General features: G+C 42.3%; 1 protein-coding gene across 5 annotated transcripts in view; it reads left to right on the forward strand.

Moving 5' to 3' along the window:
* Positions 1 to 13,400, forward strand: part of MYO16 (myosin XVI) — a 576,627-nt gene that overhangs the window by 292,924 nt on the left and 270,303 nt on the right. For all 5 annotated transcript variants that reach the window (XR_009400078.1, XM_059378159.1, XM_059378158.1 and 2 more), the window contains exons 13-14: positions 2,617 to 2,744; positions 8,744 to 8,849. Coding sequence is in view for 4 of the 5 variants with exons in the window: in XM_059378159.1 (XP_059234142.1) it covers positions 2,617 to 2,744; positions 8,744 to 8,849 (234 nt within the window). In the remaining variant the exon portion in view is untranslated. The remainder of the gene's footprint in view (positions 1 to 2,616; positions 2,745 to 8,743; positions 8,850 to 13,400) is intronic.

Raw genomic sequence — 13,400 nt, forward strand, 5'->3', positions numbered from 1 at the left:
TGTGGTTTCAGGCAACCCCTGGGGGTCCTGGAACATAGACCATATGGTAAAGGCAGGAGAGGGACAACTGTACATGTACAGAAAATTCCTGCAAATACTATTATATTTCCATATTAATTCACTCAGATATATTGCTGATACATTCAGATTTATTAACTATGTCCTTTTACAAAACAAATCTTCATTAGCCTTTGTGCTTTTTTATGTTGATGGTTTCAGTTCTCAAAAATGTATTCTAAATGTCCTATAGTATTTTATCGTATTAAAACACAATCCATTATATTCATCCATTAAACCCTACATTGGCATGTTTTCTGCTCTTGCAAAGAGTGCTAAGAACCATTTCATGTGTGCTTTTTGTGAAGGTCCGAGAGTTTCTTCAGGGAGATTCCTGGTCAAGCCCCCCTTACGTTTAGAAGTTGTTACCAAATCTCTGTTGCGATTGAACAACTAACTCTCTACAGTGTGGTGCGTGTTTCTAGAGGTGGAGAAAACTGCCTTTTGAAACCAAGCATCACCACTAATGAGCTATGTGACCTTTGACCAATTACTAACTTCTTTGCTTTAATTTCCTCACTCTTAAAAAGGAAGATATTCTCATAGCCAAGTCATAGATTTCTAAGAGAATTGGATGGATACCAAGTGCTTAGAACAGCAGCAAGCACACAGCCAGTGTAAACCATGACTATTATTATGAGGCCGTTGATAATGTTATCAGTATTTTATACGTCACCTTCCTGTTTGAAATGGCATTTCCCTGGTTACCAGAGAGTTTCTGCTTCTTTTCTCTTATTTACTCGTTATCCTTTTCTGTTTGTATTTTTTGTCTAATTTTCTATTTTCTTTCCAGTCTTATTTATTTGTAGGAGTTGTTTATAAGACACAGCTTAATCTCCTCTGTGTCTTTGGTTTTTATTGTATTACTGTGTGTATGATCTTTGTGGTCAAACACCAACTGTCAAATATACGATTTTGATATAGCTTCATCCTTCCCATTAGAATTTGCGTTTGGGAACCCTAGTTCCTTATTCCAAAATCACGAGAGTATTCTTCTGTTACCTTGTGTAAATGTTTCATGCTTTGCTGTTTATATTGAGACTTAAGTTCATCTGGAATTCATTTTCACACCTGGCACGAGAGAGAGATCAGCGTTCCTTTCCTTTACAAATCAGCCCATTCTTAATGCCTAATGCATGCAACATCCCCCTTCCGTAACCCAATCCACACCCATGTGTGGGCGTGGGTTGAATTCTCTAGTTAGTCCACGTGATCTCTTCTCTGGCATCTGCACCAGAACCACGAAATTTGTGGATTTGGGCTTTCTGGAGTTTTTATTGAGCTACAGTGAACATGGGTTTCTAAGTGCCCTGATGGATAGATTTTCACAAGCCCTCAGATCCAGAACATTTCCCGCACTCCAGAAGCCCTGCTCTTGCCCCTCTGTGATCACCAGCACCTTGACCAAGATACCACCAAGCTGACTTCTACGGTGTAGCTTCGTTTTACCTGGTTTTGTACTTAATCTTATAGAATGTTCTCTCATGTCCCAACAGATGCCACCCAATATTATGTTTGTGAGATTCACCTAATCATTTTTTATAGCTGTAGGTCATTTATTCTATTAAAAAAATATTTCCCCGATGATTTTAAATGACTTCAAACATATGAACAATTTGCAGATAAATAGCACAAACAACTTCTTTTCCAACCATTTTCAAATGATTTGCTGGCACGCTGTCCCATCAACCTTGAATACGTGCGTTGTGCATTTCCTGCAAACAAAGGCATTCATTCCCTGTGAAACCTCTGTACCACTCCTGGAATCAGGAAATTCCTCCTGATGCACTCTGATCATCTGGTCCAGACATCCCGTTCAGGTCTTTCCTGTTGCCCCGGTAATGCCCACAGAGCCAAAGACCCAGGTCGCCATGACAGGGTGAGCAGACTTTGACCTTGTCTGGACATTTCCCTCCATCATCTGATGAGATTCCCACTCTCAACAGCCTTGAAGCGACAGGCCAGTTACTTTGTAAAAGAAAAATTAAGTTTGTCTGATACTTCTTCATGACTCAGACACCTCCGTATCATTCTGTGTTTCTTCTAAAATAACAGAATTTACTGGTACTCAAAAGGACTAAACATACTGGCACCATGACAATCCTCATAAGTCACTATGTCCCTGAAATTTTTTGTTTTTCTGAGAAGTTTATAAGTTCTTCCATGTTTCAGTGGCAAGTGCTTTCTACCCTTCTAGCTCACGTTACTGAGATGAAATGTTGCCGAGAGACGTTGAGTGTGATGCCCTTCCCCGCAGGTTCAGCTTACTTCACAGGTTCCATCGAACTGGATGTGTGTGAGCTGGTCTGCTTAAGGACAGCAGAAGAATTTCAAGCCTGCGAACCAAGTCATGAAAGATCAGACACCCGCCTCTCTTTTATCTTTGTGAATGCTTAAAACTTGCTGAAAAGGGCATAATTTCCCAAACTTTTGTAGTTATAGACGAGTTTCAGATCTAGAGCTTCCCTGGCGTTTGAATCTTGGGAGTGAGTCAGCTGTGTCCTGAGGTGGAGAAGCCCCCACCTTCTCATGACGTCTGTCTCCCACTCTGCCCGGCAGGTGTCTCAGCTCTACCTCAGCAGCACCGGGCAGCCCTGCTCCTCCTTGCCGCCTCACATCTTCTCCTGCGCCGAGAGAGCCTTTCACCAGCTTTTCCAGGAGCAGCGGCCCCAGTGCTTCATTCTCAGGTGAGCCCGCCCCTTGCCCTCCCTCCCATGTTGCACTGATGTGCTGGGGGCTTGGCTGTGAGTTTCTCCTCCTTTCCTTTGGTTCACGTTCATTGACTTCCTCAGCACCTGGTGGTCCCACGTGTCTTTCCAATAAGTAATTTGACTCGTTACCGAGGAGAAACATCTCTGTTCTTAGAAATAGCCCCAAGTGTGGTGGAATCCATATCAACACACTTAACCTGAAACTCAATTCATTTTGAAGATTTACTACTTGGGACCAGAGTGGTTTGGCTTTCAAACCTCAGGAATCATGGGGAAAGAAAGGCATCCGCGATCAGCCGCCATGATGTGGTGCAGACCAAAATATAGATGATTTCCCTGCAATTGTGGGTTTTCTCACCCGCTTCTCGCTATTTACCTACACTCATCTTTTACCAAGTATACACTGGAAGTATTTCATACTGAAATATCATGGAAACATTAGCTCCTAAATAGCAAGATGCCCAGGATGATGATTTACATGGAAGCGAAAATACACACACACAAGAAGCGCAGGACATGGAGGTGACGTGAGATTATGTATTGATAAAGGATTAAAGTACTATTTAGGTATTAAAATAAGACTTGCATTGAGAATTACATTTCATATTAGGAGCAGCCTGTACCAGAGGGGGCTTCTGTAAATCCTCAGGTTTTGCCCAAGTTACAATAAGTAGTGTCAGCTGGTGGCTGAATGCATCAGTGAACCTTTGCCCAACTCATCAGAGTGAGATGAGAAAGAGGAAATGTGGACACGTGGATAGAACCCAAAGACATTTAAATACTTAAGTTAGCACTTATTTATACACTTTTAAGTTACTAATGTGATCAGAAGTTCCAGAGAGGGTCAGATGGATGGCTTGCAAACACCCCGTGCTCTCGTTTTCAAAATAACACACAAATGGTTGTGTTCACCCTTGTTCTGAAGTCTCCCCAGCCCCACAGGAGAGGCCCTGGGGGCATGGTGGCCCTGACCATTCTTGAATCAAGCAACTGTGTTCTCATCTGCTTATCTGTCTGATTGTCTAGTCTAACTTTGACCAAAAAGGGAAACATTTTTTAAAAATTGTGAGATTGTGGGGTGTATATATATACTAGTGTAGTCATTAATAACTGATGTTTATTGAGAACTTAGTGCCAGACCCTTCACAAGGAGCTTTCCATGTATTCCCTTATCCATTGCTTTAGCAGTCTTCCAAGATACGTATTATGTGTGTGTGTGTGTTCCAAAATTCATTGATTATGCACCACACCCAGTGCTCCATGCAATACGTGCCCTCCTTAGTACCCACCACCAGGCTCACCCAATCCCCCACGTCCCCTTCCAAAACCCTCAGTTAGTTTCTCAGAGTCCACAGTCTCTCATGGTTCATCTCCCCATCCGATTTCCCCCAACTCACTTCTCCTCTCCATCTCTCAATATCCTCTGTGTTTTTCCTTATGCTCTACAAATAAGTGAAACCATATGATAACTGACTCTCTCTGCTTGACTTATTTCACTCAGCATGATCTCTTCCAGTCCCGTCCAAGTTGCTACAAAAGTTGGATATTCATCCTTTCTGATGGAGGCATAATACTCCATAGTGTATATGGACCACATCTTCCTTATCCATTCATCTGTTGAAGGGCATCTTGGTTCTTTCCACAGTTTGGTGACACGGCCATTGCTGCTATGAACACTGGGGTACAGATGGCCCTTCTTTTCACTACATCTGTATCTTTGGGGTAAATACCCAGTAGTGCAATTGCAGGGTCATAGGCTATCTCTATTTTTAATTTCTTAAGGAATCTCCACACTGTTTTCCAAAGTAGCTGCACCAACTTGCATTCCCACCAACAGTGTAAGAGGGTTCCCCTTTCTCCAATTCCTCTCCAACACGTGTTATTTACTGTCTTCTTAATTTTGGCCATTGTAACTGGTGTAAGGTGGTATCTCAATGTGGTTTTGATTTGAATCTCCCTGATGGCTAGTGATGATGAACATCTTTTCATGTTTCTGTTAGTGATCTGTATGTCTTCTTTGTAGAAGTATCTGTTCATGTCTTCTGCGCACTTTTTGACATGATTATCTGTTTTGTGTGTGTTGAGTTTAAGGAGTTCTTTATAAATCCTGGATGTCAGCCCTTTGTAGTGTCATTTACGATATCTTCTCCCATTCCATCGGTTGCCTCTTTGTTTTGTTGACTGTTTCCTTTGCTGTGCAGAACCAAGATATGAATTATTATTAATATCATGATCTTAACTGTCAGGTGACTGTGTATTAGGAGGAGTAACTCATTAGTCTAGGGTGTCCCATTAGTAAATAGTGAATCTGGGATGTGAGCCCAATAGTGTAAACTGGTGAATGGTGATTCATTAGTGTAGGGCATAGTGGATGCCGTATGTGGGATTGGAGCCCCATCGCTGGCTTCTGGGCCTGATTGAAGCTTACCCACTAGTGCATGGCCAGACCCCTGCAGTCACACCCACAAGGTTTCCAGCAGCCCGCCCACCCCATGCTTCCCTAAAATGAGGGCCACATATCCGTGGATTTTCCTAAATTCTAAGTGATCCACTGAATTCTTTTGAAAGACATTGGTCCATAGCGAAGTTCTGAGTTGCCAATGAATTGTATCCTTTGGGAATCTGCCTGTTAGAGATTTCACAGTATCTAGCAAGTGCTTTCAGTAAATAAAGCTGTTGATCTCTAACCCAGTGCTTTCTACATGAATTTGCTCATGGAATTGTTTTTCCAGTAGGACCTGTTAATATTCTACAGAAGCATTATTTCTTTGGGACATTTTTAAAGGCTAATAATGCTATGTATCAACCAGTGTCTCTTAAAAAAAAAAAAAAAAAAGATTTCTTCGTTCAGGTTTCAAGAAATGAAGAGCCAATCTGTGATCACAAGGACTTGCTATTTTAGTCATTCTCTGTCTTCTTTCAGGATTGATGTTTTTATGTGGCTTCTCTATCTCCTTGATTGTCTTGCCTAAGATAAAGTCTTTCTGCACTTATTATACTAATTCATTAAAATTAGTAAATTTAGAAGTCATCTAAATACATGATTTAAAGATCATTTTTGAGAGTCTATTGTGTTTTTAAAAGATTCATTTGTTTGAGAGAGAGAGTGGGAGGGAGAATCTTGGGGAGAGGGAAAGACAGTCTTTCTTGAGCAGACGCCTCAGGGAGCGCAGAGACCTACGTGAGGCTCCATCTCACCACCCTGAGATCATAACCTGAGCCAAAACCGAGAGCTGGATGCTTAACTGGCTGAGCCACCCAGCTGGCCCAAGAGAGTCTATGACATCTTACAAAAAGCATTTACAAAGGATAATTTCAGATTTGGGGTTCAAAACACAAATATTCCTGGAATAGCCATCCTATAACCTAGGACTAGGGTGAGGCTTTTTAAGTCTTATTTTCAAAAATTCAGTTTGATTTTTCAATCAATTTGTTGATAATTGTAGGTACCAACTAGCACACTCGGCTTCATCTTGAGGAATAGTTTTTCATAATGTTCAGATCTTGAACCTGGGTTATAACTGAGAGTTTGGTGTTCACCATCATCTATCTTATCTTTAATTTTCTGAAGGCCCTGATGGATGGTTTTAATTAATTGTCAGAGCACATGTGACAAAAATCCATTATCCAAAGAGTATGTGGAGCAAATCTAAATTAATGTTATATGCTGAACATACAAGTGACTTGTGAAATACACGGTACAGGTTCTGCCTCTATCATGTGCAGATTTAGCAAACAAGGCTATTCAAGTAAGCTTTAAAATTCTTATGGACCCCTGATTGGCACCACCCACAATCTCTAGCAATTCTAATGGAATCACAGACTGGATTTGCAGATCAAGGAATGTTTCTTGAACACGTAAGTGTAGGACTTTTAGCTTTAATTTAATCATCTATAGGGTCAACCCTATCCTATCCCATATTATTTTTTTCTTTTATTTCCTTGTATTTTACTCAGTTTAAATGGAATATGGCCATTTTGGGGATTTTATGAGATGGTTAAAATCTATGGGATTTTAGCCAGCTGAGAGAACTGATGATCATTTTCTCTACTCCTACTTGTTGTGATAGAGTAAGCCCAGTTGTGGGGGAAGGGGAGGCAGCTCAGCCACATTCCCTCATAGGTGTCTGCGGTCTTCATGTCTGCAGACTGCTGGCCTTGTCCACCTTGTAGACTCACTCGCTGTTTCGGGTTGCACAATACATGCTTGGATAGTACCGGTGGAGAATTTCTGGTTGAGTAATGGCTGCCTTCCACACTACCTCTTCTCTGAGAATCAGTCTACCCCCCACCTCATGCGGAAATCTTCCCTGGTTTCTTCCACTTCTGGCCACACTACTCCTTCTTCACCTGTGGGAACATTGTTCCCTGGGAACAGAATCTCTACAACAACAAGGTTTGTGAAACAGCCAATTATTTTGCTAAGTAAGAGAATATTTATAACAGTGAATACAAATGTAGAAGTTAAATTTCCATCATGAAAGAGGTAAATTGTTTCATCTCTGAAATGAGAAGGTTAAAAGCAAATGTCTTTGAACCCAGAAAAGGAGCTCTTTCTCCTGTGCAGGTCTCTGGCACCTGTGCCCCGAGGTGGTTGTTCCAAAACGTCATTTAACTATGTATGGTCAGCGTGGATGAGGGGAATAGAAGTGTTTGTTAACAAGGGAAGGCTAGAATAAAAGAAGTAAATTTCAGCTTCTTCTTTTCCAAAAAACATCCTTTAAGCAAATTCATTAGTACGAAAGATGCAGGGAGAAGCTTGAGAAGTCAGCACTAGTAAAGAGCTTTATACAGATTTTTAATTTTTAAGCTTTCAGTTGAATAAAGACTCTTTTCCTGAATAAAGACGGTTTTCATGAGCATTCTATCTGGAAACAGTAAGTACTCATTTTAAATCAATAACTACTATATTGAATTTTTATGTTAATCTTCTATTGCCTGATGTCAGAAATGTAATATAGTTCATTTATAGAAATTAGATGAGTTATGGGGGCCTGGGTGCCTCGGTGGGTTAAGCATCTGACTCTTGGTTTTGGCTTAGGTCACGGTCTCCAGCTCCTATGGTTGATCTCTAGATCAGGCTCCACACTTGGCAAGGAGCCTGCTTGAGATTCTCTCTCTCCCTCTGCCTTGCCCCTGCTTGCACACGCACACACATTCTCTCTCTCTCTCAAATAAATAAATTAAAATCTTTTAAAAAAGGAATTTGATGAGTTATGAAGCATGCCTGAGAAATAGGAAAAGTATTATTAATAACAAGTTTGGCAAGGGTCCGTTTGTTCTGGACATGCAGAACGTCAGGCTGACAGCAGCCTCAAGGGGCAGCTGGCCATCTGAGGATCCACCTTACTCGCCTGGTCACATCTGACCATCTTAACAACTTAGTTTCAGGAGCTGCTTGCTTTGTGTTCATTTTGGAGAGAAGACAAGGGAAGTGTAGAAAGATCCCATGGGTCTCCAGAGGAAGATGGAATGTCTTTCCTGGAAGGCTCAGAAAGATTCAGCAAGGTCATGTGGTGGAGCTCTAGGACATGCATCCCCACTGTAGAGACCATCCCCTGGGGCCACCTCACTTACCTTCATTTACAAAGCTGAGGACAAGTCGTCATTGTCTTTCTTTTCAGCTTGACCTCTGTCTGCTGTAATTCACCTACACATGTGGTTCTACCCTGTGAGACATTGGATGGCAGACTTGCCTCCCACTGATATGAGGCTCCAGCATCTAAAGATGTTGGGGTTAAATTCATATAGCGTCCCAGCATCTAGAACACCACAGGGCATGTGACGTAGCTCGTGTGTACTAACTATTTTGGATGAACAAATCAAAGGGAAGAGTTAGATGATACCATACACGCATCAAAGGGCCAGTCATTCCCTCACCATCTTTGTATCTGAGGATCCTCTCTGCCCATTGGATCTTTTACTACATTCTCTAAAACAGTAAACTTGGGTTTTCTCTCTCTGGTTTCTTTTAGTGGAGAAAGAGGATCCGGCAAGTCTGAAGCCAGCAAACAAATAATGAGACACCTCACCTGCAGATCTGGCTCCCGCAGGCCCATGTTGGACTCCAAATTTAAACATGTAAGTTTCTTGTTTGGGTTGGAGAATACGTTGAGCCAAAAAATCTGCAGTTTCCCAATAAATGGGAACATCATGATAAGACCATGATTTGGCCATAAATTGGCCCAAGTTTGCAGAAAGAAAGGAAAAAAGAAGATTGGGGCAAATTAATGCTCAAGTGAGGGTTCATGTTCTTGTACGTGTTTTCAAATATTTGAACATACTCTTCCTATATTTGCTCAGAACAGTTGGATTGAAAACATGTAATAGACTTAGAGCTTGTTGTTGCTTGCCTGGAAAGGGCCACTTTGGTGGTCACTATCTCTGAGGGGTGTGGCCTGATAAGTACCCTTTGGGGGGGAATCACAGAAAGCTGATAATAAAGTGTCAGCGTACATAAAAGAATTGATAACGGGAAATGTTAACACTAATGGGCAGGTAATACACCTTCACCCCCAATATTGATTTTTTAGACATACAATGTTGTGTTAGTCTTAGGTGTGCAACACAGTGATTGGTTGTGTGTGTGGATTGCAAAATGATCACCACAGTAAGTTTAATTAGCATACATCACTACACATCATTAAATTCTTGTGTGTGTGTGTGTGTGTGTGCGTGCGCGTGTGTGTTGAGAACGTTCAAGTTTTGCTAGCTCAGCAGCTTTCAAACATCGGGAGCGGTGCTGCTCTCCGTGGTCGTCACGTGTGCGTGAGGTCTGCAGGACTTTCCTGTCTTGTAACTGGGACTTTGTGCCTTTTGACTCCCATCACCCCACTTAGAACTGATTTCGTTATATTGGGTAATACCTGCTTTTATATGAAGACCTCTCATCGACCTCCTTCACCCAGTAAAGTATTAGCGAGATTCAAGGAGGAACCAGAGAGGCCTCTGAGCAGCTCTGGTAAAGGTCAGAGAAAATCAGAGATTTTACCCAAGGACACACCTGCATGCGCTTGGCTCTTGTTCTCACGCGGTTCCGGTCAGTTCCGTTAGCCGCAGACTGGCGGAAGGGGCGCGGGAGCTGCTCGAAGGATCCTGCTATGCGCGTGCGCGGGAGTGGGAACCCTAGGGAGTACGAGCACAGAGACAACCAATAACCGATCAGGAAAATGATCAGAACTCAAAAGTGTGCTGCTCCGGGAGTCTCCACGTGCAGGGCTAAACCTCCAGTTTCATCGTTTTCTAGGAAATAACTCTAGTATAACCTGTGATGATTATTCTCTTACATGTCCCCCATTACTTGAGGGGCTGTGGGGTCCTACAGTCTGCCCTCCCGTGTGCTCAGTGGTCCCAGGACTTGGTCCCTTCTGTGTGTTGACACCCTGTCCTAAGGCCCTGATCAGCTTCTTACCGTGTAGACACCTGCCCAACAGCCTTCCTGGACATCCCATAGTGTGCCCCTAAGACATGACCAGAGTGGAATGCACAGACTCCCACATTTCTCCTGCATTTTTCCAGCAACCCAAGAGGCTGCTGTGTGCATTTCCCTTGAATTCAGAGATGCTCGCCGCATAGTAGGGGCTCAGTTTCTATGTAGCATATAGCATATGAATGAGAGCAGGAGGAAGATATCTGTAAGTATTTCTGGCACACCTAAGGTACAGTTACTTATTCAGAGTTACATTAATCAATTTCCCTTAATAATATCAAATGAATTTAATGTGGATACACCAGGACCCTGTAAATGCCGCTGTGTGCGTGTGAGGTTACACACCATCAGCCGTATTGCACCGGCCCCTCTCTCTCGGTGTGCGTGTCACTGGGAGGCTGGGCAGGTGCACACCTTGCCCCCCTAGAATCTCTCCTACATAAAGCTTGCTGCACACACATCTGCAGAAAGACACCTGCATTTCATTCACCAACTTGATACTTGAAAGTGTCTGATGACATTGGAGTAGAAACAGTTGCTGTTAGCTCAGATTATTCCCTCAAATGGTGCTCCCTGAACGTTCAGACGCTGAGGATCTAGAAACCCATCACCCTGAGAGAATTGTGCTATTTGTGTTTGGTTTTCTGTCCCTGCCCTTTGGACCGCAGCTGCAAGCCAGAGTTATTTCTGCCACGGTGATGTTCACAAGGGATGCTTCCGGACATTTTAGTGTGTGATTCCTCATTTAGGAATGAGAGGGACTTCTGTTTAATCGACAGATCAATGTAATGTCCTCATATTTTCTACTTTTGAAAAAGAAGTCCTTAAAAATTTTAATCTGCTCTTCTAGATTCCCAAACTTACGCCTGATGCTGGAGATTCTTCTCTTTGTGAAGAATGTTCCATAAATCAGTTCCGCAGCATATCTCGGGTGACATATGTGATCATTAATGACTAATTCATAACCATTTACTAAGTTCAAACTATATACTGAGAATCGCATGATTCTACCACCACACAGCTTAAAATAATTTAACAATTTCCATCGAGTTGGGTGGAATAACATAAATTATGTTTGTTCAGATATTGTCAGCTACTGACTACTGACACATAAGAATCAGGGAATTTATAGAACAACATGGCTATAAAATAGACTCAGGTTAACTAATAGAATGATGGGATCTCTTGGCCTAATCACACTGACAAGGAACCGTAGGCTCCAATGTAAATTATAGACTAAAGCAGTCATTTATTAACATCATCCTTTGTGAAAGAGCAGGCTGTGTAATTTCTAAGCCACATTCTAGATGGCTTTATGTAAAATGGCTTTGCAGTTCAGCTTAAGTGAGCACAGAATAAGTGGCATTTCTTTAGACAGTTGGAACTCTTCCAAATCAGTTAGCACCTGGGAATCAATACTATTATATCCATGCAAATTTCAAGTACAACTATTTCCAATTCTTATGTTTGTTTTATTCATAATTCATACAATAAGTGATTTTCTGGTCTTGTGAAATAATATTGCCCAGGGTTGACTATGGCTTCAGTTCACATCAGTTATGCTTTTTCTTTCTTTCTTTTTTTTTTTATCTGTTTTTCTCTCATTTACAATCCACATGAGTATCATTTGGTGTCCAAAGTGTTCCTGAAAATTACCCAGTTCATCCTAGGGCAATGCCCAAGTATATGTGTGGGAATTAAATACGAATGTTGGCTAAACTTCTGAATTGCCTGGAGATCTTGGTAACATCATAGGGGTTTAGTGAAATTCTGCACATTCTGGAGATGCACCTGTACTTCCTGCACGAAAGAAAAGTCTAATTAAGGAGATGAGTGCATAAGAGTATCCTTGATGGTGAAGTTCAATGCCCAGGGACGGGGGAAGCTTTGTCAGGTGACCCCCAAAAGGAGAGAAGTGGGTGAGCTGACCAGGAAAGCCATTCAGCCAGACCCAATGGTGCAACATCGCTGAGACTCCACGCCAGCAGCCACGGTATGCGATGCTTCCCCGTGGGGCCACATGCGTGATAGACATGCACAGGACATTTCCACTGGGGATGCTGGCTGTCTAGCCCACGCAGTTTTGCCCTGGGTCTTAGGATACTGCAAGAGAAAAGCAGTCATTGGAGGTTATTCTGATCAGCAGTTTCTGAAGAAGAGAGAAGGGTGTCGTGGTGTGGCCGTCAGCAGACAATCATGCACGTTGAGGAGTAGAGAGAATTTTCCTTGTGGTTCCCTCCAATGACTTAATTAAAGATTATTACCTGGAGCATGGGGAGCACGAGAACAAAGTGAAGGTGTTTGGGGTAAAGTTGGCCATTGCTAATCCCTGCTGAACCATAAGCAGCACTCTCCACGAGGGCGGCGGGGAAGAGCCAGATCTGGGTGGGGTCTGGACAGTCAGAGGGATCCAGGCTCTGAGCCCCAGACATGACCTGTGGTACTTTCATGCAGGCCACACACGTGTTATCAAGAGACACTCGGCTGTCATGTCCCTGAATCTTGATCTTGTACTTCAGTTGTCTTGCCCTAAAAGTCTACAGACGTTTGCAATCGGCCCGTGCAGTGGGCTTCCAAGTTGAGTGTGTTTGAACTCCATCACCCTGGAGACGGCTTTTGCTCCTCTGTACAGTTTCCAAACAGATCAGTGAAGAAGGCTGTTGTTTTCAATCCCCAAATTTGAATTTCAAGGTGGAGAAGCTGGGGACTTTCCATGGCGATAAGTTTATTGGGACATAAAAACCAGGTGTTGTGGGAAGAGACAACTGGGACTTTTCACTCATTCCGGCCCAGATGACTTTCAGCTTTCAGCACCATTCAGATCCATTTAAATTGTTTAACTAAACATTTATTGAGTAACTGCTTTTACAGAGTGGAATGATAGGGTCCGCTTGGTTAAGGCACGGTTTTTTATTGAGGAAGCCACAGATTTTTGCTCTTAGAAAATACCGTACATTAACCACCACCAAAATAGGAGTGCATAGCTTTTAGAGGCACAGCTATGAAAATTTTAGAGGAAAAAAATCATACAGTTGCAAATAGAAAAAAAAAACTTACCAATAAAAGTTGAATACTTAAGAAATTTACTTACTTCCCTTTGCTACATTTTTGTTTAAAGTTTTGCTCTTGTACAACGTTCTCATTATTTTCTTTCGAAGTTAAGGTGGGCAATGGACCAATACCGGTTTTGCATCTTCTTCCCC

The sequence above is a fragment of the Mustela nigripes genome, chromosome 15 (assembly GCF_022355385.1).
Source record: "Mustela nigripes isolate SB6536 chromosome 15, MUSNIG.SB6536, whole genome shotgun sequence".
Lineage (NCBI taxonomy): Eukaryota > Metazoa > Chordata > Mammalia > Carnivora > Mustelidae > Mustela > Mustela nigripes.